Raw genomic sequence first — 27979 nt, forward strand, 5'->3', positions numbered from 1 at the left:
GGAGCAGCCGGATGGGGCCCGGCCGAGCCGCGGCGGGCGGACTACCTTTCCCGGCGTGCTCTTGGGGGCCTCGGGGCGGTGCAGGGCGCTTCTGTGAGAGACATAACATGGGCGTCTGAAGCTGGGGTGAAGGTAGGGATGAGTTGTGGTTGTTGTGGTTTGTGTTTGGCCGCAAGTACTAGGTGGGTTGTGCCATTGTGCCGGCAGTGGAGGGCTGGGGGATCGGGGCGGGGGCCGGGCACCCCGCCCCGATGCCGCCGGGGGTTGGCTGCCTGTGGCCCGGCGCCTCTGAGCTCCTCTCCCGTGCAGTCAGCTGCAGACGCCGCGACGAGAGAGGCTGAGCTAAGCCCGCCCCGCCGGACGTGGCCCCGGTAGCTGTGCGAGAGGTGACGGGCGGTGAGGGGACGGGACAGGGACATGGCTGAGACCGGCTCCGTGCACGCCACAAGGTTCGAGGCTGCCGTGAAGGTGATCCAGAGCCTGCCCAAAAATGGTAAGTGCGGCCTGGGGGACGGCGCGGGGGAAGGCCGGTGACATAGGGCCTGGTCGCCCGGCTGGCACTTGTAAGGTGGCAGCGCCCGGGGCCGGAGAGGCTCTTCTGCCGGCGGCCACTTCTCCGGGCAAGCAATACCCGGGCAGGGGCAGTGGTGCGGCCCCCCTGAGTAGGTCAAGCCAGGGCAGTGGAGCCGCCCCGGGCCGGCCGCCTGTCAGTGGGCAGCGGCTGGGGATCAGCCTGGAGACCTCTGTCTTAGTCCTGCTGTCTGCTTGTGCTGAAGAAACGCCTGTGCGGTGGCTTCCGAGCCCAGGACAGAAGTTCCCCCGAGCGACGACCGGAGGAGGGGGCATGCAGCGCCCCGCGGTGCCGGAACGCAGGGGCAAGGCCTCAGTTTCCCTAAAACCTGAAGCTGATTTGACAGCTTCAGAGCTGTTACCCTTGAGTTTCCTCTGCTGAAAGTGTTAACAGGATGAGAAAGTAAATACAAAACAAACAAAAAAAACCCAAGAAACCGTAAAGAACAAACCAACAGAATGTGTTGTTTTTTTTTAACTGGAGTAATAAAAATAATTGTTTTTTACATGCACCTTTGAATCTGGTATAAGTAAAATTAGATTGAAAATTAGTACTTAGATAAAAGTCACTGTAAACGTCTAGTGACTAGAATCGAACCTCCAAGTATTTGATTCAAAGGATTGGTTATGGAACTTTAGGTTGGACTCAATGATCTCAGAGGCCTTTTCCAACCTAGTTAATTCTGTGACTCTGTGACCTTCCCCACCAGCAGTTGCAGTTTCTTCTTTGTGTTTTCTACCTCTACGAAAGCACATTCCACAAAGGAAGAAGAAGAAAAATGGGAAACATAGTGAAACTGTTACTGAAAGTGCTGTCAAATACCCAAAGTAAAGAAACCCACCGTGGGAGGCTGTATTTTGGGGTTGTTGTGGTGGTTTTGTTTTTTTAAGTTTTGGAGGCTTGTGGGACTTGCAACATACTTTGTTTACTGACCCTTTAAACTGAGTGAAAGGACTTTGGCTTTGTTATGGATTATTTTTTTTTAACTGTAGTTGTGAAGCCTGGTCTTAGGAATAGTAAAGGTTAAACTGAATCTGGGACTTGCTGTTAGCAAAGTAAATATTGTCAGTGGTGCTGGTTCATGGTAGATGAAGTGCTCCATTGACTGAAATTATACTCTCGTGACTCAGGCTGTAGCAAACTTCAGGCTATTTTCACACAGAAATATTAAGCTTGTAAAATACACTTTAATAGTCCTGATTACAGTTTAACTGTATTCTACAATGCTTTCACTAGGTTCATTCCAGCCAACGAATGAAATGATGCTCAAGTTCTATAGCTTTTATAAGCAAGCAACCCAAGGACCCTGTAACATTCCACGACCTGGATTTTGGGACCCAATTGGTAGATATAAATGGTAACTTTTCATGACTTGTTGTTTTGTTTTTGTTTTATGCTGGGAGTAGAGAAACGCAGAAGAGTAGCCCCTGGAGAAATTTAGTGAGATTATTTCTGTCAAGAACATTCACAGCCTTTGCTTGAATTCATGTTCTGTCTTGTGTTACAGCTTTTTAGCTCAGATAATTTATTACTTCTCAGAGTTGCAGGTGGTAACACTCCCTCAGGTTCTGCAGGTGGGCAGGTTTTTCTTGAGCAAGCAACATCATGGTACCTCTGCTCCATTTATCCCATGTTGTAGAACAAAATTGTAGGTGTTCTGCAGAATGAGTAATGTGGATGAATGTCTGGAATTCTTCCTTCTCAAGTTTTTATGTCTGATGTGAGCCTGAAGTAACTAAGTGCTTACTGACAGCCATTGGTACAGCTTCAAGCTCATGGGGAGAGATCTGGTTTGTCTGCTCAGTGGCAGGGCTTCCTACTGTCTGTGTTTTTTTTCTCATGCTGGCAAGACTTTCTGTTGACCAGTTGCTGAAATCTGTTTGAAAAGTCATGTGAATGCTTTGCTTATTACGTTTTTGATAATTCTCTGTCATGAAGAACAAGTATTGACTGCTGCCTGGTCATGATTGTCTTGGGATCTGCGAAATTATTCCTTTGTTGTTCTTTTTTCCCTCCTTCCTCCCCACTCTCCCAAAGTCAGGGTGAAGGGGGTATCTTTGCAGAGAACTAGAGCAGTGAGCTTCCATACATCTGGTTGGTTGTGACTTAAATGTGAGCCACCAACCTTTGAGGTTTTGTGTAAGCTGGACAAATGATCTGGCGAAAGGATGGAACAGTGTCAAAGTGCAAGGCTGAGGAAGGAAATATTGTATTCTGTTCAGTATTCTAACATTCCTTGTGCAGTATGGATAAAAATGATTGGGTTTTTCTGTCTGGAAGAGTTGGAGAAGAGGAATATTTTTTTTTAAGGAGATAAGTAGCTGCTGTGGTTAAACTATTTGCCTAGTAGACTGATGTGTCTAGTTGCTAGACTTGAAAAGGACACATTTTTCTTGTAGCTTGTTCTAACTTGCTGACAACTAAGTGCTAGCTGAAGCACTTAGCACTTACACCAAAGGGTCTTAAAAAATTCACTTAATGAAAAAGGAAATGTGTCTCTCTTATCTGGACTTGTTAACAGCTTACCAGGTACAGGGTCACAGCTGGTCAGTGAGGGACACTTCAGTTCCAGGGCTGTTCAGTTTGTTGCTTCTTTGTGTTGCCACTATGATTATGCTAGTAAAATAGGCATTTGGACTTTGGGGAAAAATAGAAGACAGAAACAAACTCATGAATAGCTGTTGGCTTTTATTTGTATCAGAGAAACTTTGGCTTTATGTAACTGACCTACTTAAGGCCAGGCTGTAAAAATCCATTATGCCCTGAAGATTCTGAAGATGTATATGGCTTTCTTTCCTAGGGATGCTTGGAGTGCCTTGGGAGAAATGTCCAAAGAAGAAGCCATGATAGCCTATGTTGAAGAAATGAAAAAGGTAACTTTAGCAATGATTGAAAGGGATCTTTTAGAACAAATGTGGCATAAATAAATTAGGTGATGTGAGAAGGTTCTTGCTGGCTAATGCTACCAAAGTTACTCTCTATGCAAACCATTAATTTCAGTACTGTGCTGTTTGGTCTGTGAGGAGAAAATGATGTAGTTCTTTCCAAAGCTTTGGGGCTGCTTTCAGAGAAACGTGAGCACTGTAGCTGATAGGAGGCTTTAATGACAGAGCTAAAGAAACTGAAGCTGAAATCATGAGGGTGGCAGTGGTGAAAACACTGGAACTTTAAAAGCTGATTTACTGCAAACTGCCTCAGTTCTCTAGAATTGAGAGGTAGGTGATTTTTATCTTGGTAAGGAAAAAAACAACCCTCCAGAGGGACTTTAGGAGCAGGAATCTCATTTTCGTGACTGGAGACATGAAGATAAAGCTTTTCTTGCAAATTTGAAGATGATTAATAATAATCTGAGTTTTCTGTGCTTACCATTAAATTATTCCTTGTATATTATAGCTGCTGTCTGAAAGGTTTGTGTAATTTAGGCTGTGTTTTTTGGAGTACATGTATAACTTGTGAACTGTCACAGTTACTATATTAAACAGGAATTGCAGCATCAGCTAAAGTAAACACCTGAAGTTTCTTACCTTTTATTAACTCTTTTCACTGCAGTTATTCTAAGTGACCTTTCCAGTTCAGAGACTATTTACTGTCAGACAGGATAAAAGTGTAATTGTAATCTATTATTATAGATATCATCTGTTTTGAAGTGATCTACTCTTAATACTTCTCATAGGCTGTCTTGGTGTTAAGTACTTAACATGTGTAATGGCTGATACAACAAAAACTTTTACTAGGCACAGAGTCTGACTACTGTTTTTTTTCCTGCCTGTAATTTTGGTAATTTACTTCTTACTGGTATTACTGTAATTGATTTAAAATGAAAAATAAACAACTCCAGGAAATGCAAAAAGCCAAATACCATTAATTTGTGTCCCCTCAAAAAAAAAACCTCACTAAATATTAATAATTAATTTTGGATGCTTACCACAAGATTTAGTGCATAATTTCAGATCTTGGATTCCAATGGTGGTAGTGCAGCATTAAAATATCTTTACATTTTCAGTGTGCTAGTTGGTTTGGTCAAGATACTAAACCTAACTGAAACTGCAGTTTTTGTTCTAAAAAACCCCAAACCCTAGTAAACCTCTTGTGAAGAAGCTTACTTACTTGACCCTAATGAAGCACAAATATTCTGCCTCTGTACCGATTACATGCAGGGATTGGGGAGCAAATGACTTCTTGCCTCGCTCAACTTTGAAACTACTCTGATGCTGTTTCAGCTCTCACGTTTGAAATACTAGCTTCAGCTTTTCCAGCCCTTTTGATTCTACTTGAAATATCAATGGAAGTGCATTTCTGCTGGGTTGTTCTATCAGCACATACTGCACTAATCCTTGTGGTGTTACTCTGGGCATTCTGCTATTGCTGCATGCGTATCCACATCTAAGAGGGCAAAAAACCACTTGTCTGCTGGACTGTAAGATAGCCCTGTCCACCTCCTGTTCTGGGACATGTTCCTAACATTGACACACTGATTTTGGGATATGTGTGCATCAGAAAAAAATATCACAAGATACTTCTATTGTAAACTTGTTAGGTGGTGTATTTTTTCCCCCTCTTGAAAATCACGGCTGTTGAGGAATGTATCTGCCTCAGGTCTTAGTGGGAGATAACTGAAGGTGTCTTGGTCTTAGCTAAAATTAATGTGAGCTCAGGAGCTTTTTGCCTGAGGTTAATATATCTTCCAAGCAGCATTTATGAAATTTTATATTACAATACTATTTAAAGTGATTTATTTATGCTTCAGATGCATTGTTTTGTTTGATATTAGAAATGGGTGGTACCTTAGGATAACGAAGTGTTAGCAGTGTGGTGTTTCTATTTAAGACAAGAGTCTTCACATGTGGATTTGGTAATATCCAAACAAAGCAGTAATTCAGTGTACATAATACCTTATTTTGCACTTTCCAATTTTAAGATGGCACATAATGCCTAGTGGCTAATAAAAGTAAGCAATGATTTTGCTTGTGGAAATAATTGCTCTTTTCTTGATTGTCTTAAAGCTAGCAGTTTGCAAAACTTTAACAGAAATAAGATTCACAGAACTACTCCTAGTTGCAGAGTATATTGAGGTCTGTTCAGAGCAGTTATGTGCAGCCATCATAGAAATGCATGTATGGAAGTTTAAAGTGCAGAGGTAAATGCGTAGCAAACACCATACTGTAGCATAGGTTTCTTGGCTCACGTAATGCTATTAAGGTAAAAAAGAATTAACCTTTTAAATCACAAAAGTGTCCTGTCTCTGGTTCACATCCAGCTCTGTATCTGAGCATGGAGCACTTCTCTTTTACAAATGTGGAATGATTTATATGCACTGAATAGATCAGAGAAGTGGCAATGAAATTGCAGTTTGATTGTTGTCTCTTGGTGTCCTTGATTGCCTTGGTACCTGCTAGCCTGCCTGCAGCTCCTGCTTTGTGAAGTAATGCTGTAGCTTTTGCTTCTGCTACTGTGTGATGTGCTTCGTGCTTTAGAGCAGCATGTTTTGTGGCAACTTGTACCATCATCTCTTGCTTTCTTAGTGTTCTTCTGAAGGAGGATATCTGTGTAGCTGTTAGTTTGCTTTTGTCTGAATCTTTCTCTATAGCTATTGCTTCCTTAAAATTATTACTAAAAAAAAATGACAGAGGAGCAAAGCTATCAACAAAAAGCTTAGTTGAAAGGACTTAGACTGGAATGGGACAATGATATGATCTGGTTTTATATAATAGTTATTGAATCTCATCTGTTTATTTTAGCTTTAAGATTTTGCCTTTTTATCAGATGATCCAAGTTACCTATTTTTTTAATTTCAAATGGAGATATTTTTCTCAAAATGAGAGCTTCTGATTACTTCAAGGTCAAGATTTAGTTCTAGTTCAGTCTTCTGAGCAGGTCTTTGTGCTGTTCCAGTTTTGCTATATTCTGTCAATTTCATTTGGGTTCAGATGGGACCCTGCATGGCTGCTTCTTACCTGCTCAACATTCCATTGAGGATGGCAGGTTTGACAGATAGAAAAAAGTCTTTCAGCTTCATGTTCACTGTGAGAAGGTTTGTTTGTATACTAAATTGCATCAGATAACAGCCACATATGGAACTTTGAGTTTGCTTAGTTGGAAGTTGCTGAAAGAATGGATTCTGAAGTCTACTAATACTGTGCTGAATTAGTCCTTTAGTGGTGGGCAAATGCATTACCTCTCTCATGTTCTTATTGCCTAGAAAATGTTAATACAGCCAGTTAAGGTTCTTGTTTGGTAAATTTGGTTTATGTTATGACTTAACGAAGTGTTACTGAGTTTTACAATGACCATCACTTTCTAAAACGAGTTGAAATGAGTGCCTCATGGAAATGCTGTTTCCTAAGATGCTTCATATTTTGGCTTTGTGCAGATTCTTGAGAGCATGCCAATGACGGAGAAAGTGGAAGAGTTACTGCAAGTGATAGGCCCCTTCTATGAAATAGTAGAAGATAAAAAGAACAGAGGAACTGACCTAACCTCAGGTTCGGACACATAACTTCCTTTGTACTACTAATATTTACAACTCCACGTTTTGGAGGGCTTGTATAAAAGTGATTTTTAGAGCTAAACATTGCATCTTTCTGTTCATTCTCTTTACCGTATGGCAGTTCAAATGGAGAAAGTCTCTAAGTATTTGGAAGGTAGGAATAATAAATTATGTGTAAGTCCATCTTTTTCCATTGTTTTGGTGCTGTAATAACTTCCTGCTACCACCTGTGACCTCTGGGCTTGCCACTTCATTAAGGCTGGGTTTTGGTTGATTTTGCTTTTGAGGTGCAAAACAGAATTAGACCGAGGAAGCTGTGTAATTGGTCCTCACCTACAGGCTTTTTGAGCTGCTGAAAAAAGGAAAGTATATAAACCAAATAACTTTCACCCAAATCTGGTTTCTGCCTTTTTGTTAGTAAAAAGAAGCACTTGAAAAAAATAACTATTTGAAATGTGTATTGCTATGTCTTGCTGTTGCTGTAGATTAGCAAACTGCATACATAGGCTGGTAATCCAGCTCTGTCAGCTCTGATCTTAAGTTTAGAGGGGGGGGAAATAACAAAAACCCCACCCCAGAGTCAAACTCTGTGCCTTTTTAAACCATGCTTTAGTACATACACAATCTAAGATGGGCTTGTGAAACCTTCAGGTTAGGTTTTCTGAGGCTGAAGCTCATGAAGGGAATTGAAACATCTTAAATCCCTGACAAGTGGCAAACCTAGGGGTGTCACAGCTGCATAAAAATCAGTGTGGTGATTTTTTTGTTTGTTTGGCAGTGCCATCGTGACAATGTTTTGAAAATAACAGGTGTGTTACAGGTAATGTGTTCATAACAACTGTAAGCCTTGTATTACAACCTTTAAATATGGCTTAAAGTTGCAGTTCAGTGTTGCTGTGTTGCATTACCATTTTTGAAACAAACCATTGCACAAATTAATTGGTTTAATGTGTTTGAAGAAGTAAGAGTCAGCTGGTTAAGTTGTCTTTTATGTGTGGCTTTTTTCCTCCACACACCTTAAAGGAGAATGTCGTTCTGATTTTTTTTGTTTTGGTGTCAAATCTCAGAGAAAGGGACATTAGTTTTTCAGAGCTGTTGAGGAAAGGTAGAAGTTTTTAAAGTGGCCATTTTTGAGATCTGTAACATTTTGCTCAACTAAATTTGAGAGTACTTCATGTCTGGGATTTAATGAGCTTGCCTGACAGCTGGATTCACGGGCAAGATTAGAGGAGTATCAGTAGATTCAGGTCAGCGATCTGTATAATAAGGATTTACTTGGACTTAGTGCCTGTGGCACAGTGCCAAAAGCCATTTCTTAAAGTGACTTATCTAGGCAAAGATAAACCACACCTATAGCAATAACAAATTCAGCCTACTGTTTTTTTTTTTAAGAGGCATCTTGAACACAAGGCAGTGTAGGTAAAACAGCACAGCAAATTTCAGCTTTATCTTGTGCTGTCAGTGGTGCAATAAACATGATGTTGTCACTCCTGTGGTTTAAAGGTGCAGCATCTAATCCCACAAATGAATGGAAACAGAATTTGCACAAAGTCTGATGTGTGTTAGAACTTTACCATTGCATTTAAGGCTTTGAAACCCTTTCTTCAGCGCTCTCACCACTTCCCCTAGGAAAAGTGAAGCTGGAAATAATTACTGTTGTTTGCAGTACAGGTTTCAGAGTTTCCCAGAAGCACGGATGCATGAATACATTGAGTCCCCTAGATACACACTGAAGATAGGACTACTCTGCCCATGTCTGTGTTTAAGATAGTGTGGATATTGGTGACAATACTGTCAAAAGTTGACACTTAATGTTTTGATTGTGCTAGTTCTTCCCCTGTCCCCAGGCCCCTATTCTCTGTAGGTTCTGTTGCAGGAGATTGCATGCCCATGAAAAAATAATTGGTATGTTCTGGAAACTGGAGCCCTTGTCTTGGGTCTTCCACTTCATACTTTATCTCCATCTGGCCCATTCTGTTTTGAGTTAGTCTTCCAGTTTTCTTCCATCATATTTTAACTGTATGAAGATCACTACCTAATTTTTTAAGAGTTGTGTGCCACTTGCTCAGAATCAGGGGTGCTCTGGAATTAGTAAAAGGTTGTTTGGAAATTTAGTGCACACTGGCTGTGATTGGTGTATCATTTCCAGCAGACTGGCCTCAGCAGAGAAGTGGAGCCTTTTAGAATTGAATTTTTACTCCTTGTAGTTTCTTTGGAAATGTTAAATATGAACCACTGGAATACTGTCTTCCTTGAATCAAGAGAGCTTGTGGTATCCTTAATAAAGAACACTGAAGCCTGGCATGCCAGCATTAAAAAAAATGACTTAACATCTACTAGACAACTAGAACAACCTAGCTGGATCTGTGGGTTATAAATACCCAGACTTGGATGTGTTGGTAAAGAGAGGAAAATCATCAATTCCCTTCAATAGGCTGATCAGATCTGAGGAGTAAGTAAAAAAAATACATAGCTTGGGTAGTGCTTTGACATCCTATCTTGTAGTGGTGTGAGAAACTTAGGTTATCTGGAAAGTTCACTGCTCACAGAGCTGAAAGTTTTTTGAATGAGCACTCAAACCTTATTTTAAGTTACACCTGAAGAAGCCAGAAGTGGGCTTGAATTGGCACCCTACTGATGTGATACTGGGCACAAATATTAAAGGTTTCAGAGCCTTGCTCTGTATTTTTTGTGGATGTTTTTCTTTTTTCTGAATGTGAGTAAATCCAAGGTGGGGGATAGGGGAGGCAAGAAAATCCATACCTACAGGCTTGCACTAAGTTATCTCAACAGCTAAGCAAAGCGTCAGTAAAATATTCCTGTGTACTCTTTTTGCTTTGTAACAGCAAGTTTGAAAGTCCTACTAAATAAAGATGACCCTTTACCTTTGTGCTGAGTAGTAGTACACTTTGTGAAGACCAAGTCCTGCCCCCAATATTGACAAGTAACACATTGCAGAGGCCGTGGGAAGTTTGAGCATTTATAACACTCCCCAACTTCGTCATCCTCATGAGGATTCCTCTTCTGAGAACTCTGCTCCTGGCTGTATTGCGCCTGCACCAGGTGAAGCCCTGTTGAAGCAAGGTGACTTCTATTGGTGCATCTGCTGGCTCTGGGCAATGCTGATTGCAATGTACCATGTTTGCACTGGCATCCCACTCGGGACACTGCTTCAGGAGCAGCTGGTTGTGAGTGGCAGAAGCTGGCCTGGCTCACAGGCAGGTTCAGCTAGTCAGCAGTTTGCTTAGTGTCTTTCTGCAGTATATAGGGGAGCTAGGTTTAAAGGAGGACATTCACTGAGGTCTGTGTGCCTTTAGAACAAACAAATACGTGTAAACACTTCTGTTAAAAGACAGTGCAGTGTAAGCTTGTAGTGGAGGTCTGCATTCAAAGATGTTCAGGCTATTCTTAATTAGGACTTTCAGATAGAAACACTTAACACAATCTATTTTCCATCCGTGCTTTGGTAGGTTGCATATGATAAAATGTTGCAATACTTTTGTCGAAGAACATCTCATGTTGTTGTTTTCAACGTCTTGATTTCTTAGTGGAGCATTTGGTGGCTGGCTGTTCCGTCTTCTATGTGGCCTTTTTAGTGAAACACTCTGATTCACAAGCTCACTTTTTCACTTGACTTCAGATATGCTTGCTAAACTGATTTCCTTTACTCTCTTCCCTTTTTTCCTTGGTAGGATTTTTAAGGGACTCAGTTGCTGTAAATCTTCTTAGTGCTTTGCTGCTGTCACTCTGAAGTAGCTGCGCTTGAGTAGGGTACATTGGATGGGTGGCAGTACCACAGTTGGGAGGTGTACTAAGGCAGGGCAAACCTGGGGCAGGAGAGGGTGAGAGAGATTTTTAAGCTTCTGTGCTTTTGAACTTTTTCTCCTAGTTTCCAATGATAAATGAACAGCTGCAGTTAAGGTTACAGATTGTATTCAGGGAGGCTGTTGTGAAATTTACCATACAAATATGTTTGATAACTCAGTATTTTAAGGGCTTACCTTCAGAATAACTAGAACATTCTCTGCAGCATTTGCTGCAAGATGGGATTATGGTAGGATTAAGGGCTGGGCCACCAGGTGCCAAAGTCAGCAGGGAGTCTCAATGAGATGTGGATCAGTGTCTCAGCAAGTTGTGGCTTGTCCTGTTGCAATACATGCCTACTTCATGCTTTTAGTCAAATCTGAAGCTACTTTGTGATTCGACTTCAAACTGATGGTTTTATGCCAGTGCTGTCTAAAAATGCTGGAAATTGGGGCAGAACATCAGATAACCTCAAGCCTGAAGATATCAACAGCTCCTCTGTCATAAAGAGCAGTAGAGAATGTATCACCACAGGGTAAGCAGCAGGGTATCCTAGTGTGAAAATGTAAGAATCAAAGTAGAGTGAGCTAAGAGAAGTGTTCTTCCATGAAAAGAAAAGCCTGTCTGTATTCTGTCTCATGTTGGATTGAGTCAGCAGTAGCAGGTTTTGTGCATAATTGCTTGTCGGACCTGGATTTTTCCTCCAGCCAGGCAACAGTTGACTGCAAAAGGAAAATAAGTTGTCAAAAGCTCCTCAGGTTTTGAGAATCCAGCAGATGTACACACTTGCTGTAAGTGTTGGTAGTTTACATTTTAGAGGTCTCACCTGTAGTTAAGATCTCCTGATGAGAGAACTGAAATCCAAATTTCTCACATTTCTGTTCTACAGAGACAGGCTACAAAGAAGTAGTTGTAAACAGAGGTGTGGAAAGCTGGTGCAGCACAGTTGTGTAGGTAGTCATATCTTGGCTGCTCTCAGAAAAGTGCCCAGTGGGCACAGGCTGGTGTTTAATGCGTCACTTCATTGTCATAAAAATAATGACTTCAATTATAGCCTTTAAAATATATGGAGAGGCCATCTGTGAGGCTCTGTTTAATATGGACACTGTAGATGGCTGTTCAGCTGGTAGGCTTGGAGTGAGTGGCAGGAGGATATAAGCTTAATGTTGCTTCCCATTTGTTGTTTTGTGGGGCGGTGGGCAAACCAATTTTCAATTCAGGATACAGTATTAGACCAGTTTCTGGGCTACAGGTGGCTCAGCCACATGGCTTTCTGTTGCTTTCAAGCTTAATTCCATTTTCCCTGTGGAGTTCTGAGCTCACTCTGTTCATATTCTGTATTTCCTGGGACAAAACTAGAGAGTATCACACTCCTTTCTGCTTGCTATGTGACATTGAAGTTCCAAATGTTGACTGTACCTCTTCCATGCAGAAGAGATCTTAGCAAATCCTGCTTGTTCTTCCAGAGGGAAGTAGTAACTCACACACACAATGATAGAGGTTGGAAGTGATCTCTGGAGATCATCTAGTCTAATACCCAACCAGGGATGGGAACATCCTGGATTCTGAAATGATTTTACTGTTCTTGTAGGTTCCCATAGATACCTATGAGAATGCACACAGCACAACTGCCTCATATGTGATTATTGGCTAAGGTGCTGATAGTAAGTTGGCAAAGCCTGGATCCATTGATCTCACTGTGTGCTTGGTGGTGTTCCTGTACTATGGATGTCTGGTAGCCTTCATGGAATAATCTGCCAGTGCTGGCAGGTTGTCTCTACTGACGGAAGGCCCAGGGGTGATAGAGGAGGGAAATGTGCCAAAGTCAACCCCAGAATTTGATAACCTTATTTATATGGAATGAATTCTGCAAATGCAAAAGAACAGGTACTGATGATGTGGATGGAGAAGAGAAACTGCATGGATGCTGAGGGGAAGAGTCAAGGTCCAGGATGACTTACTGCTCACTAATCCTAATACCATACTTGTCATTTGCTGTAAATGTTTAAGAGGCTGTTACTGTCTCTCTTCTTATCCACAAACTATTATTTAGATCTTTAGAAATAAAGACATGGATATTGCTGATTAAATTGGTTTTTGAAATACAGTGGCATCTCTTGAGTGTAACAGCTTGAAGAGCACATGAGTAGAGAGAGGAATGCTGAAGAAACAAGTGTATTGAAAGAAGAGCAAAAAGGAGGAGATGCTTCTTTTTCTCCAGGATAGCAAACTTCAGGAAGGCTAAACCACAAAGGAAAAAGAACTGTCTAGGGGAAGCTCTGGTTTCCACAATCTGTGTGGCTAGGCAGGGCATTTCTCATAGGGTGTACATTTAATGCATGTAAGAGTGACAAACCAGCGGTGAAGTAAGGAACTGTGCATTTTTCTGTGTCTATTTTTGACAGACCTTTCTTAAATTTCTATTTGTGATGACATCTGGTTTGAGTATTGCAGGATAGATGTTACAGGGCAGACTGGGCCCCTGGAAAGTTTCTTTGTAGTGGGTTGTATTAAAAAGAATTAAGGAAAAGAGGGTATAGGAACTCTTGTTCTTCTAGCCGGAGAGCTTATTGCTTCCAGATGCTTACATAGCCTTTTCTCACTGCATCACTCCTTGCAGTCATGGGTTTCAAAAGGGAGGTGGAGATTTGTGTAACCAGGTGTATTGGAAATGGCAGAGTGTGCTTGCATAAACTTGTCACTGAAGCAAGGAGCATGCTTGGATCAGTAACAAGTACAAAACATCAAGCTGTGATGCAAGAAAAGAATTCTAGTCACCTGGTTATCAAAACGATTTTGTACAGCCTATAGGGTTCTAAGACTGAATTTTGACAGCATTTGAGCCTGGGAGGTGGCCTCTTCTTCCAGGTAACCAGCAATAGAACAAGGGGACACAGTCTCAAGTTGTGCCAGGGTAGGTATAGGCTGGATATTAGGAAGAAGTTCTTCACAGAGAGAGTGATTTCCCATTGGAATGGGCTGCCCAGGGAGGTGGTGGAGGCACTGTCCTTGGGGGTCTTCAAGAAAAGACTGGATGAGACACTTAGTGCCATGGTCTAGTTGATTGGATAGGGCTGGGTGCTAGGTTGGACTGGATGATCTTGGAGGTCTCTTCCAACCTGGTTGATTCTATGATTCTATGGTTGAACACAGGTGTATGAAGAAATCCCTATATAAGGTGGGTCAGGGAAAGAATCTTTTAGTGGGTGAGATTTTGCTGCTGTTGAGCAGATAATAAAGTGATGATATTTTGCAGAAGCTCAGGGTTGTTATTAAATGGTGGAGTACACAGCTAATGTTTGATGTGATTCATCTGCTGTTGTAGACCAGTGCCTAGTCCTTGGTATCTGCAAAGAACAAGAGGCTGTTGGACTTCTGTGAGGATACTGTGTTGTGCCAACCATTGGTACAGCTCCAGCAGTGCATGCTAGCATTGTATAAGAATGATGTGCTTGCTCAGAAAACCCAAAATAGAAGGCATTTGAGAACAGCCTGCTAGGCTGGGCTTGCTTTGTAAAATGACCCTTGAGGTGGGGCAGATCCACAGAGGATTTAAGCTCGTAATTGCCATCTGGGTAACAAATTGCCTTGAAATATGTGGGGAGTTAGGAATCAAATATAGATTTTTGAGAAACTTGGCCCTGTTACACAGGTCACTGAGAGGAGTTGTATATGTTGCCTTTTAAATACATTTAGAATTGCTCTTAGGAAGTCTCTTAATAGAGCTGACAAGAGAAGATAGGCAGCTGCTGGAAGCTTGTGGAGAGGCTGTGTCTGTTGTTGGCATCATTTGCATCTCATTGTTTTCTTTTGCTAAATCCTTCTTCCTTCTGTTTGCCTGTTGTTACTGTTACACAGCTTTAAAAGCAAAACCAGAAAACCTAAAACACCAACAAAATGAAACAAACAAAATCCTAACCCAGACTTTGTCAGTAGAACATAATCCCTTTTACAGCTGCAAAGCAGAAGAGCTTTGGTTAAGAAAACTGTCACAAATGTCACAGTTTGGTGTTGGAGGCGGTGTGATGAAAGTAAGAGGGATTCTGTAATATCTAAATGAGTGCAACAGAGAAAGCTACTAACATTTTGCCTGCAGTAGTTGTGGGTGAACAGAGTAAGGGATGAGAGGATGGTTGGGATTAGCACAAAGCAAATCAGGTTTTAAAAGCTTGCTTGGCTCTTATATTTCATATGAAAAGTTATGTTCCTTAGGGGTTAACCACTAAGCTACTAACAAGGACTATAGAAGTCACTACTAGTTGGCTCTGTTTTGTCTTTAACCCTTTCACCTCCAGTGTTAGGCATCATTGCTAGTTTCTTAGATACTTAGAGTAACAAGTGAGTCCAAGCCATGGTTTTATCATGTGGAGAAAGTATTTGTGGATGGACCTGGTGAGGGAAACAGTGTGAGGGTTCTGAGGAAAAGTGCAGCATTAGTCTGGTATTTCAGGTGGCCAAAGCTCTCTGTGACACAGTGTTCTTCAGAGTTGGCATCAACATCTTTGTAGTCTTCAGGAGCACTGTTGTTTAAGAGGAGGCTGGATGAGGCACTTGGTGCCATGGGTTGATTGATTAGAGGGTGTTAGGTGATGGGTTGGACTGGATGATCTTAGAGGTCTTTCCCAACCTGTTTAATTCTGTGATTCTGTAAGAAAGATGATCCTGATGGGTGTCGGTTACTCGTGTGTCTTATGTCATGGCATCATTATTCTGTTAGTGCTGGTACTTTGGAGTTGCACATGTTTGTTTAAACACATGCAATGTATCACTTAGAACTTTCCCCAAATGAATAATCTTACAGGAATAAAGTGAAGAGACAACATGCTTAAATACTCAGAGACTTGCCCTTCAAAAAAGAAAGAGGTAAATCTTTAAGCAAAAAGCTTGCAGCAGAGATGGAGCTCTTTACAAATACATTTGGTGGGGTGAGGAGCTTTACACTTTTTTGATTTGCCTTCTTTCACCACTGAATGTTCCTCCTAGACTTGTCTGTCTTGTTTACTCCCACGGCTGGGTAGGACGCGTGAATGGCTGTGTCCCTGCTCCCTTGTTTGGGATGCCTGCCGTGCCATGCCAAGGGAGCTGTGTCTGTGCTCATGTTATGAGGAGGTAACTGCTACCTTATCTCCTCACACTGTTGTTTCTCAGAAAAACACCTTGAGAACTGGATTTCACTGTAAATGAGACAGGCTTATGAGAAATAAATTGGAAGTATGTGAGGATTTTTCTTATATGAAACAAATCTCCTTGCGAAGAAGAAGTGTTCTTTGGCAAAGAGAAAGTGAGCATGCGATGGCTCTTACTCTTGCAGCCTCCAGGAGAGACAACAGCTTTTCAAGTTCTTGTTTTACACTCAAGAAGCAGGATTTAAGTCTTCAGATGAAAGTTGTATTAAATCAATCCAAAACTGCAGTGCAGGGTGCTCAAAGACACTTGACCATTAGTAAAACTGAACTATTTAACATATCCCTTATTTCTGTGTAGAAAGTCAGGTTCTTTTGCCTTTTTGATTTTAAAGCTTTGAAACTTAGAGGAATGTGGGAAGGCTCTTCAGTGCAAGATTAAAAGCAGAAACCCCTTAGCTCTAAATTGCCGCTCAAGGAAAGTAAGGGAGCTGGTTTGGCAACTCCAGTATAACTGGATGTTATCTTGATGTTTAATGTTAAGCCTCAATGTAAGAATTAATCCTTCATGATCCTGACAAGAGAATGTAGAAACGAAGCTGAGTTCAGCCTTGGAGTCAACATGTGACATGTGCAAGTGTCTCACAGAAACTGTCCCCTCTTTGTACCTTAATCTGTCCTGACATAGGAAGCTGAAATGATCATCAGGATATATTTAACCTCTATTTTTTTTAAACTGGGTGTGGTACAATTGTCCCTTAAATTCTCCATATATCTTTTAGCATAAACCTTTACCTTGCAATTTTCCATGCATTCAGAGCAATTTATTTGTGGTTCTTGGAGTGATCCAAGATGCAGATAAATAGAAAGGAGCAGTTACTTTGTTTCAAGGTAGTTATTTTGTTACTGCTTATGTAAGTGGCTGTGCAAACAAATGCAGAGTGTATTTATTTCAGCGTGTCTTTTACTGAAATCACAATTTATTTCTGTATGCCCTTTGTCAGACAAAGATCTGAGCAAACCTGAGTCTTCTCACCATGTTTTGCATCTGCTCAAATAGCTGCAGGAGAGCATGCATAGGCTATTGTGATTATGTGATTTTTTTTAACGTGAGAGCCTTGCTGCTCACATAATAGAACGTTTGAGTTAAGTGCGGTTTTGAGGCAGTTATAGCCCTGAAGGGAACTTCTAAGCCAGTGCTGATTTCTGAGTTTAAAAGAACATGGGTAGGTTGGACTGGATGATCTTGGAGATCTCTTCCAACCTGGTTGTTTCTATGATTCTATGGCCACATTGCTGCTAGATAAAAACTTTCTAAAGCTGTACCCTAAGTAGAAGTAGTAGAGTCCTGATCTGAAACTTGGCAGTGCAAGTCTCTTTCCAGTAGGCTTCCTCAGAGTCATTGAGGATCTCTTTTTTTCCACTAGGCAGGTGAGCCACAGAAGAGAAACATTAAACCAATTAAAGAGGAGCTCATAGAAATGAAGCATTATTTGGTACATCTAATATGGAAATACTTCTGAAGAACTGTGACTAGTAATGTAAAAGGGGAGGTTGTAGGTTTTTGTTTCTTTTAACATAGTTATATTTTCCTCTCTTAATTTTTTCCCCAGGCCTTAGCAATGTCATGAATTCCACTCCAGCTATAAAGGCTGTGAATGGAAAAGCTGAAAGCAGTGATAGTGGAGCAGAATCGGAAGAGGAAGGGCTTCGTGAAGAGGAAGAAAAAGAAGTGCAGCTAAATGGAAAGGGTATGTTTTGTGTCCCTTCCAAAGTAGTTCTTTGGCAAAGTCTCAAGGCATTATGAATGCTGAACTGCTTCATGAGAGTGAGATGCAAATCCAGGTGGATGCATGTGTGAAAAATGGTAGTGCCTCAGCCTGGGTTGCAAGATTCAGAACTAGTACAGATTGATGTGCTATGCCACACAGTTTTTAACTTGGCTCTAAAGTTCTGTCAGCAGGTTAGCTGAAACTCTATACCCTGTATTGCTTTGGGTTTTGTTGCCAGTGCTGTTTGGAAGGGCTGTGAGTGGCCATGTGCATTTAAAATCAATTTTTTTCCTTCACAGAAAATAGAACGTTCAGGGAGATTTCTTTAGGGAGCCTACGAAGAGCTTTGAGAAATATCAGCCTCAAGTGGAAGCCAAATCAAATTACTTATTTAGAATTCTTTACAGATTATTTTTCCTCCAAGGACATTTGGGATTATTATTTAATTCATCAGAGAGACCTCCTTTGGATTTGCTTACTTAGGTTTTAAGTATCATTTGCTCTTTATGCAAATTAAATTGTTTATTTATGTTTCTTACAAGAAGAGTGCAACCCCTGGGGATGTGAATCTAGAGGCATGAATGGGTTTTCTTCTGCAGACACGTTGTATATGTAGTCCATTAGGGAGTTGGGTACCTGAAGAAATATGTTTTGAGCTGTTAGGTGCCTAGCTTTCTATTTGCAAAGTTTGCCTGTTCTTTTACAGACTACAAGAATGTGAAACCAGACTCAGCAGCTGCTAAGGATTTGGAAAGCATTGTTACCAATGGCTGCTGCAAGGACAGCTTTATCCCAGAGATGCAGAATGGCATCCAGACCAAATCTGCCCTGAATGGCTTGAACCTGGAGGAAGAAGAAATAAAGAAAACAGAGCCAAGCCTAGAAATGGCAAATAACAGTGCTCACCAAGGTATTGTCCTTGCAAAACCATGCTTTCATTTACACATGTTTTTCATGGAAAGCTTAATCCTGGGATTCAGAGACTGGCAGTGGTGCTTTTCAGTTGTAGAAACCCAAAGAAAGACTACTCCTAAAAACTAACCAAATTTAATACTAGTTTAACATAAGGCTTTCTCTCGGGGTCTTCCGCAGAAAGAGAGGTGAATTCAGAGACGGAGCAGTCTCAAACCTACAGAAATAGAATTGTTCTCTTTTTAAATCATTATGGTAGCCATGCAAATACTATTTGCCTTTGAAAGCTCGTTTGTAATAAAACAAAAGGCAGTAATACCTTATTTGCCTTTCGGAAAGGCTGAACTTGTAAATGCCACTGCTCAAACTGATGGTTTTAAAATTAACATAACGCTAGGCAAAACTGCTACATACTGAGCTTAGGAAGGAGAGTGGAATGGACAAGGTAAAATGAAAATGATCAACTCAGGCTGCAGAAATGCCAGTATGGGGTGTAATTTTCCCATTAGTTTAATATAATTCATGTATTAATTCATCCTCTTTACTGAAAGTCTAACTTTAGATGACAGTCCTAGGTAAAAAGAGCATGAGTTGAAGCTCACCTGGACATTTGAACTCATTTCTGACTGTCTCATTTACAAACTCTGTGTATCTCCTTTCCATGCAGCTGCAAATGATGAGAATACTGAAGAGGTCTCAGCAACTCAGCACTTAACCAGTGATTCTGACAGTGAAGTTTATTGTGACTCTATGGAGCAACTTGGACTAGAAGAGGTAGTATTAATATTCTAAGGTTTATTTTGGAACTGGTATACTTTTTTTAATAGGTTCCTATCTATCAGGTGAACCTGAAGGTGCAAATGGGAATGAAGGAGCTCATGCATACATTCATCCTGTTTGGACTATCAGGTTTTGTTCTTTTTGTTGTCAGTCTGTTAAAAACTTGGTTACTACTGATCTAAAAGCCTTGCAATTTTTGCCTTCAGAATTTATGTGAGGGGAAGGTATGAAAAACAATAATACAAAACCAATAGCAAAAAGAAACTAAGTGCTGTGCGCACAAATGAAATCTCATCTCATAATGTACATAGGGACCAGAATCCAGCTCCAGCTATCCTGAGAGGCAGGGAGTGTCTTTGTAACAATCAGCTTTCTGCATGCCCTTTCTGACCTGATGAGTCCTGCATTTGTTTGTTAGAATAAAGAAAGTGTGAGCCTTGGCAGGTGGCCTGTAGGCCAGAGCCTGGAAGTGGGCCTAGGTTTAAGGACGTGGGAGATGTCAGAGATGTACACTACAGCTGAAAAGAGTACAAGAGAACTCAGAAATCACTGTCATCTATATAAAAAGTGGGTGCCAGCTCTGCTGGCTTAGTTTTGATTTGGTTTGTGCCCCTGCTCATCATATTGACTGTAGTCTTAGTTGACTTACTGGTTGACTAACTGGTTGACTTACTTGACTAACTGTAGACTTAGTTGACTTCTTTCAGAGGTATGGTTTTGGTGTGAATTTTGTGGCTTGTACTCAAACCACCTAATTTCCTGTGTCTGGGAAAGAACATGTATGAATGATGCATGGCATCAGGAAGACCACTAAGCTCTTTAATATTGCATCTTCCTCTTGCCTGACTGTTTGTTGAGGATCTAGAGAATTCCTTACAGCAAATCAAAATTTTACCTAGTAATGAAACATGTTGGGAGAGGTGATTTGGTAGAAGTGCTGCATGCTCTTTTACCTAGGTGATCTCCCAAACATCTCGTGTGTCCTTCCAGCTTGTTTGGGATTCTGTAATTGGAAGTGGGCAGATAATTTGTTAGCATTTCCCAACTTGCTTGAGAGAAGTTCAAGTTTTTGAGCAAAAGAACCAAAGTTCAGGTATATGTAAATAAACACACAAGTAGAACCACAGTGGAATCAGTTCAAACTAGAAGATAATGATTTGAATGCTGGAAAAGATGGAGTGAACACCCTGTCCTTCAGTCCTCATGAGACAGGTTTATGAGATACTTGATAAATGAGATTTTGACAGCTGTTTCTGTTTCTTTGCCCTTTGTTTTGCCTTTTTTGTCTTTTTGATGGAGTTATTTTTCAGCTAGCTGAGGTCCCCAGTCTGTGTCTGCATATACTTGTGTGGGCACTAGGCCTTGCAGTGAAGAAAGGATTACTTGAAGCACCTTCAGGAAGTTAAATTATCTTGCAGAATGTATGATTGCCTTCTGATCAACACACATCCTCCACTCTTAGATTCTTCCTAAACTGCTGCAGATTTGGAGTGAGAAGTTGGTGCAACACTCAGCCTTTCTTTTGTTTGGTCAGGGGCAGAAATTGCAGCCAAGCTGTTTGGAACAGACCGATGATAAGCAACTTGATCTGTGCTGAGCGCTGCCTGCTCAAGGGTGCTTGCTGATGGCACGTGGCAGGGTGGCTCACATCCAAGTTAGGATCCCACTTCATTCTCTAGGAAGCAAAGCCAATGTTACAGAGGAAAAAATGAATTTTCAGATCTTAATTTTCTCTTTTAGTGATTAGTGAGTATTACTGTATCTTGGAAGCATCTGGAGTAACTCCAAGTGTTATCACTCTTTGGAGAGTATTTGCCTCCATTGCCTTCTCCTTCTGAAAAGGACAGACAATAGCAAGCAGATTGGACAGGGCAAAAACTGCTCCTCTTAAAAGTCTTAATTCTGGGCAGGCTCTTTTCTTTAAGTGGAACTAGAGATGGTGATGCTTCCTTTTTATTGCTTAACTTGTCACATTTTACAGAATTTAATTGCTTGCTAATGTTAATTTGTAGCCCTTGGAGATCATCACATCTGCTAAAGGATCTTTAAAGCATTCATCCCATTTCTTGGATGTAGATCACAGTCTTCTGTTAGAAAATACGGATTTTCCAAGGCCTGCTTGCTTGAATCTCCAACCTGGAAATACTGTAGAGGGAGCAGCTCAAGAGGAAGGTGAAGTCAAGTGTGGAGGAGAAGATGGCAAATCCAGCAATGGAGGCCCTCACAAAGAGAAGAAGGGTGGAGAAAAGGCAGATTTCTACAGTGTCAGAAGAGGGAGAGGTACTGTACACGCTGCTTTTGTGTTCCTCACACTGTCTGCCAGAAGTCACTGGTGCCAGTGTGGTTCACTGAGATAGTCATGCTGTGTAGTGCTTTTGTCCCTCACATAGAAATAGCTGATGAGATTTTAATGACAGTAAGCAAGTCACCTTTAGCTTTAGAGTATTTCTGTCATTCATAGTAAGTGTTACAAAAGGGTTGCATGTGTTCTGGGGATCCTGTACTAAGCATATTGGCTTTCTCTGGTTTGCCTTATCTTAAGCTCCAGCTGCTGTTGTGGGATCTCTCTGTGGCCTTCAAAGCTTGTCTGCACATGAGAAAAGTTTCTGCACAAGTTATATACTTACTTCTAAATGCACGTGCATTTATACCTCTGGTGTCTTACTTGAAACCATGGAACACCCTGGACAAGTGGCATGTTGGTTTTTATACAGTTGGGAGTGTTAGCCACACCTCTGAGTGATTCTGACCCAGGGAAGGCCACACAGGAACGTGCCTGGATGGGTTTTGAAAGTCTCCAGAGGAGACTTCACAGCCTCTCTGAGCAGCTTGTTCCAGTGTTCCAGCACCCTCACAGCAAAAAAGTTTCTCCTCATGTTGAGGTGGACTCTCTCCCGTACTTCTCTGTCTCTCTTAGACTGGGGAGCCCAGAGCTGAACAGAATACTCCTGATGTGATCTCACCAGGGCAGAATATATGGGGAAGAGAACCTCCTTTGACCTGTTGGATGCACTTTTCTCAATGCACCCTATAATAAGACAGAGCTGACTCTTTTTGCTAGGGCAGGCTCTGCTGCTGAACTTGACTGAATGGGAAGTAATTTTGGATACATATTTAAGCAGTCCTAGAAGCTTGCACAGGCTGCAGGAAGCTTTCAGATGAGCTGCAGCAACCTCCCAGTGATTTGAACTGTCTGAATATAGCCCAGGGTGAGAAGCAGCACACTCAGTTTGAGAGGGGGAAAACTGAACTGTTAAAGCATTTTCACTAGAGTTGGTGGCCCTTTGGTTTATGGATCTATTATTTTTTCTCCCTCAAAACAGGGCACAGACTTCATCCTCTAGGAGATGGTTCCCAAGGTGGCCAGATGGGTAGTGGAGGGGATGGAGAGCGCTGGGGGGCAGACAGAGGACCCAGAGGCAGCCTCAATGAGCAGATTGCAGTAGTGCTGATGCGGTTGCAAGAAGACATGCAGAACGTCCTGCAGAGGCTGCACATGCTGGAGGTGGCTACAGCATCACAGGTATTGTTAAATGAAGTGATTGGATTTTTAATCAAGTCTTTTTGGATATGTTGTGATTTTGTATCTCAGATGAAAATTTCAGACAATAATTTCTGGAACACTGAAGATATTGCAGCTGTCTGCTGTAGTTTATTCCAGATGAGAATTTCTTAGTGGCAGCTGCTCTCAAGAGCACAATTGAGGACTCCAGCACATTAGCAAAGCCAAGCATTTTGCCCTAGAAATTCACCACCTAATTTTACAGCTTTCTGATCAGACCATAGTTAATATTAGTAATTCATGATCCCAGGTGATTTCTTCATCAGCTGATCTCAGAGTGTTTCCAAAGAAAGAAATTAATCTAATCTTAACCTTCCAGACTGGTAAATGCTTGCGGGCAGAGCTTGTGATTCCATTTTTCAGTTAGCAGAAGACTGATTCTTTTCCTACAGAATAATCTCAACAGAATTTTATGTCACATATACATGACAGGCCAAAAACATTGGGCAAATGTAGATATTTCTTCCTTTGTCTGTCCAGAAGAACAGAATATGCCTTGATTACAGTTGAAACAGCAGCCTAAAGCCCTTTGGTTTTGTTCGACCTGCTGATATATTTTGATCTACCTAAGAATGAGAGAGCTGTGCAAGTAGTATCCCTGTGGGATGCACATACTTTAAGGCAGCTAGAGAAAAGGATTTTATTACAGGCCATTGTGTTGCTCTGTCACAGCTATTCAAGAATCTGGTGTTTGGATCCAGGTTGGTGTTTTTATGCCTCAGAAATGTGCTTGCTGTCTTTACCTAAAAGAGAAACAGAAGCTTCTGTTTTGCACTTGTGTAAATTGAGCAAGACCCAGAAAACAGACTGCTTTGTCTTTGTGTATGGGAAGAGTCTTGAAAAGTTGGCCTTACTCCTCATTTTCTGGATTACCTGGAAGATCAGGGACAGAGTATCCCCTTCCCTTCATGCTGTCAGATTGTGCCTTGTAGCTGTAGCTCAGGGCAGAGTACAAGCAGTGCTTTTTTACCTGCGTAAAGGCTGATGGATTGGACTGGATGATCTTGGAAGTCTCTTCCAACCTGGTTGATTCTGTGATTCTAGAGTGATTTGCCATTGGAATTGGCTGCCCAGGGAGGTGTTCCTGAAGGTGTTCAAGCAAAGCCTGGCTGAGGCACTTAGTGCCATGGTCTAGTTGATTGGTTAGGCCTGGGTGCTAGGTTGGACTGGATGAGCTTGGAGGCCTCTTCCAACCTGGTTGATTCTATGATACGGTGCAAGTTAAGCAGCTGGCATTTCTGCTCTGCATTGCAACTGCTGGGACTGGACCAGAGTTGAACTTGCTGTAATTTTTACAGGGAGGCCTTGAAAACCTATAAAGAGGTCTAATAAGTGACAGATTAATTTTTGAATACCCAGATATGATAAAAATGCCACAAAGAGTAACAAAACCATGAGAGGTGAATTGGAAACTGAAGCACTGGAAGGAAGGTTGCTTGAGTGTGGTTCTGTTCCTTAAACTGCCCTGTCCTACAGATTGCAGAGCGTTTGCAAGATGAAAATGTTCATACTTCTGTTTTGTGAAGCTGAAAACTTCTGCAGTTTCCTTTATTTATGTTTACCAGTCTTTCTTTGTATTTAAAGGCAAAATCTGCAACAATACAGTCGAATTCTGAGCCTGCCTCCTCTGCCAGGGTAAGATATTGTTCTTTCTATTTGAATAATGCAGTGCAAATGGTGAAGGGAGATGAGATTAGTATTTTACATCTAGCTGTTAGTGTGTGCAAGGATCTCCCTTGACTGGGAGATAAAAACATTTCTTCAGATAGACCACATTGGATTAATTTTTGTATTCCTTTTTCTGCATCACTGTATTTTCTACTTTGATGCCGCAGCATTTGAAGTGCCTGAGGAACATACCTGCTTTATTTGCTGTATATGCAGATTGCTGACTAAAATCTGTTTTGTTTTCCTTAGAAACCATCCTGGTGGCCCTTTGAAATCTCTCCTGGAATGTTAGCTTTTGCTGTTGTATGGCCATTTGTTGCCCAGTGGCTGGTGCATGTCTATCTCCAAAGAAAGCGAAGGTAAAGCTGTGCCTTTGATACTTCCTCTGTTTCTTCTCCTCAGACCACTGCCTGCTTTATCACCTTAGGTAGGACACAAAATGTTGCCTCCATGCATCAGAACAACACAAGGGTTTGGTCTCAGTAAAGCTTTGAGAGTGTATCTGAAACATCAGGTCAGGGTCCACACGGGGAGCTTGATAAGCATTGCTCTGATAAATCTTCTTTCTGAGCTCTTTGTCTCAGGACATGTCCTGCTTTGTGCCCTGCTGTGTGCAGCGGTGGCTTGGCACTTGCCACTCTGGTACTCCATGAGGTTCCTGGCGGTGCATTTTTCCGTCCTGTTGAGGTCCCTCTGCGCGGCAGCACCACCCCCTGGCATGTCAGCCGCCCCTCTCAGATCCGTGAGATCTGCAATCTTGCTGAGGGTGCACTCTGCCCCTTCACCCACATCATTAATGAAGATGCTAAATAAGAGTGGACACAGTGGCAACCCTTGGCATGTGCCACTAATTACTGACCTCCAACTAGACTTCTGTCACCGAGCACCACCCTGTGGGCCCAGCCCTTGGTGTTGTAAACGAGACAATGGCCACAAAGTCTGCCAGGGAGTGGCCCTGTCTCAGAGCTGTCATTAGCAGCAGTGGTGGCACTTGCACTGTCTGATGAAACCAGATTTCACCACTCAGGCTCACACACAATCCTCGTTTCCTGCACTGATACAAGGAGATTCCCATTGCAGCAGCAAGGACAATGGGTTTTGGAAATCAATGGAATTTTAGTATCAGAAGCTCCTCTGCACTTCTGTGTGTGTAGCTGTCAGATGGCCTCGTTGTCTCTCTGAGCAATGTGCTGTTCTTGCAAACCTTCCTGATCACCTCTGACCTCTGTAGCACCCTGCATCAATGCCCAGGTTCAGTCAGAAATCAGTGTATAGGAAAGTGCCTCTGCTGGACTGTGCTCATGATTCACAGCTTAGAGAAAGCAAAAGGTACATTATTTGTAGTTCGGATTTGTCTGGCTCCAGCTTTCACCCACTGGATTTTCCTAGATCTTTATCTTGACAGACAGCTCCTGATGTGTTTTCCATGGATACTTTATTGCTTATCACTAGGTCATCTCACAGTCTCTTGCTTAAGCAAAACAGATGGAGCAACTGGGATCTCACTTTAGTTGTTTTCCAGCCTTGGCTGGTTCTGGTGGCTCTTTGCTGAATGTTCCAGTTTATCAACATTCTGTTGAGTTCTAGACACCAGGACTTGTACCATATGCTACTGATGGTGACACCAGCATCTCTGTGAGACAGAGACAGCATAGCCCCAGATAGTCCTTGTTTTGTTTGCTCATTCATGGACTGTATTGAGATGAGATGAGATGATCTTGAAGAACAGAACAACTCACATATCTGTTGTCTTCAGACACCTTGTTTCTGAGAAATACACCTGTGGCCCAAATTTAAAGATATCTCCTCCTATGTCCCCTTTCCATCCAGAGTTTCCTCTCCTTTTAGCAAGGGGTAGGAAGCTGAGCAAATGCACTCAGAGAGAAAAGGGAATTGCAAGAGTCCTCCTCTGTTGTCCCATTGCTAGTTTGAGCTTGCACTCTGTAAGGTGTGGAAGTTTTGGGCACATCTGTGCATGTGCATTTATTGGCCACGTCTGCGTGCTTCTGGCTTTGAAATGCAGAACCCAGGAGCTCCCAAGTGGAGCCCCTGAACTTTCACACAGTGGAGCAAACCCTGTGGAACTGGTGGAGAGAAGAGCTTCTGTAGCCAACAGCTTTGTGTGTAGCCCATGTGTTTGGGAAGGGGCAGCCTTGCTCCCTCTCAGCACCTTACAGTGGGGTTGTTGTGGCTGCTTGAGGCTCCTCTGAGTCCCTTAACCTGCCTCATTGCTTTATAGGATAATCAGTGCTGAAAGTCTGAGTACTCCTATTGGAGACTTCACTGAAGACAGCTTGAAAATCCAAACCCTGAGGGTTCTATAAACCCAGATCACAGATAGAAATGTATCTTTAATGATCCTGGAGAGCCATTCAGGTTCAACTCGGGATTTTATCTGATTGCATGTTTTGAGTCACTGGAAACCCAACTGGAAGTGTTGCTCTGCTGTGAGCCAGCAAACCACTGACTGCTGTAGTCAGAGACTGTTCTGAGGAATTTCCTGGGCACTGGAGAATTCCCAGTGGCATTTGGTGTTCCTGGGTGCCAGTTGTACAGACTTGCAGGTTGTTTTGTAACTGATGAGGGCATATTTTGAAGTTTCCCAAAGCAGTGTTGAATTTTAATGGATTTGAAGTCATTTACAGAACTTAACTTGGGTTTGTTTAGCCAAATGAAAAATCACCTTTTGCCTAAAGAATGTTCATTTATTTGGTTCCTCTTCTAGAAAACTGAACTGAGGATTCATGACTTTGCTTAAAGACTGCTGGAAGAAGACAGCCCTGGAAGGTGAAGGAATTCTGAAGTCTCATGGAATCTCAGAATCTTCTGCTGTAGTAATATTTTGTACTACCTTTGAGCTAAACATTGAAGAACTAATGTTATTGAAACTTGAATGATTCACAGCTCCTAGGCTACAAGTAAACTTAATAATTTCATCCTCCAGCCCAGAAGAACATTAATTTTGGAATGTGCTTGTGGATGGGCCTTCAGTAATGACTGGGCCAGCTGTTGTCAGATGGTGAAGAGAGTATCATCCTTGTAAAAGAGTAAGTGAAAATGTACAAAACTGTTAATTTAATCTCAGAATAATTTTACATCCCTGCCTGTTGGTCCACAGGGTTAGACATTATCAGATGAAAGCACTAATAAAGTACAAGTTCAATACTTTGTAAGCTGTTGGAAAAATACAGTCTAGCCCTGAGGAAGTCAACTGGTTATTTTTGCTGCTAAGAGAAGGTGGGTGAATGTCCATGTGAACTGGTCAGCAAGGAAGCTGAATCCTTCAGCGTTGTGAAGGAG

General features: G+C 41.8%; 1 protein-coding gene across 3 annotated transcripts; it reads left to right on the forward strand.

Annotated features, from left to right (window-relative positions):
* Positions 1-27975, forward strand: ACBD5 (acyl-CoA binding domain containing 5). Of its 3 annotated transcripts, none has more exons than XM_064162752.1 (14): positions 1-132; positions 310-493; positions 1808-1928; positions 3372-3444; positions 6942-7053; positions 7180-7212; positions 17599-17736; positions 18464-18667; positions 19337-19443; positions 21462-21729; positions 22773-22972; positions 24596-24646; positions 24929-25038; positions 27405-27975. In XM_064162752.1, exons 2-14 carry the CDS (start codon positions 418-420, stop codon positions 27415-27417), a joined length of 1506 nt encoding a protein of 501 aa, XP_064018822.1. In that variant the 5' UTR covers positions 1-132; positions 310-417; the 3' UTR covers positions 27418-27975. The 3 variants fall into 3 exon arrangements, with proteins under 3 accessions (XP_064018822.1, XP_064018824.1, XP_064018823.1); XM_064162753.1 differs by lacking the exon at positions 1-132 and adding an exon at positions 136-182; XM_064162754.1 differs by lacking the exon at positions 7180-7212 and having other exon boundaries at positions 2-132.
* The last annotated feature ends 4 nt before the right edge of the window (positions 27976-27979 follow it).

Source organism: Pogoniulus pusillus, chromosome 23 (assembly GCF_015220805.1).
Source record: "Pogoniulus pusillus isolate bPogPus1 chromosome 23, bPogPus1.pri, whole genome shotgun sequence".
In the NCBI taxonomy this organism is placed as follows: domain Eukaryota; kingdom Metazoa; phylum Chordata; class Aves; order Piciformes; family Lybiidae; genus Pogoniulus; species Pogoniulus pusillus.

Coding starts and splice junctions, on each gene's coding strand:
- ACBD5 (XM_064162752.1), top strand. CDS start 418: ATGGCTGAGACCGGCTCCGTGCACGCCACAAGGTTCGAGGCTGCCGTG. Junction 3,445..6,941: donor ATGTTGAAGAAATGAAAAAG/GTAACTTTAGCA, acceptor GGCTTTGTGCAG/ATTCTTGAGAGCATGCCAAT. Junction 18,668..19,336: donor AAATAACAGTGCTCACCAAG/GTATTGTCCTTG, acceptor CTTTCCATGCAG/CTGCAAATGATGAGAATACT.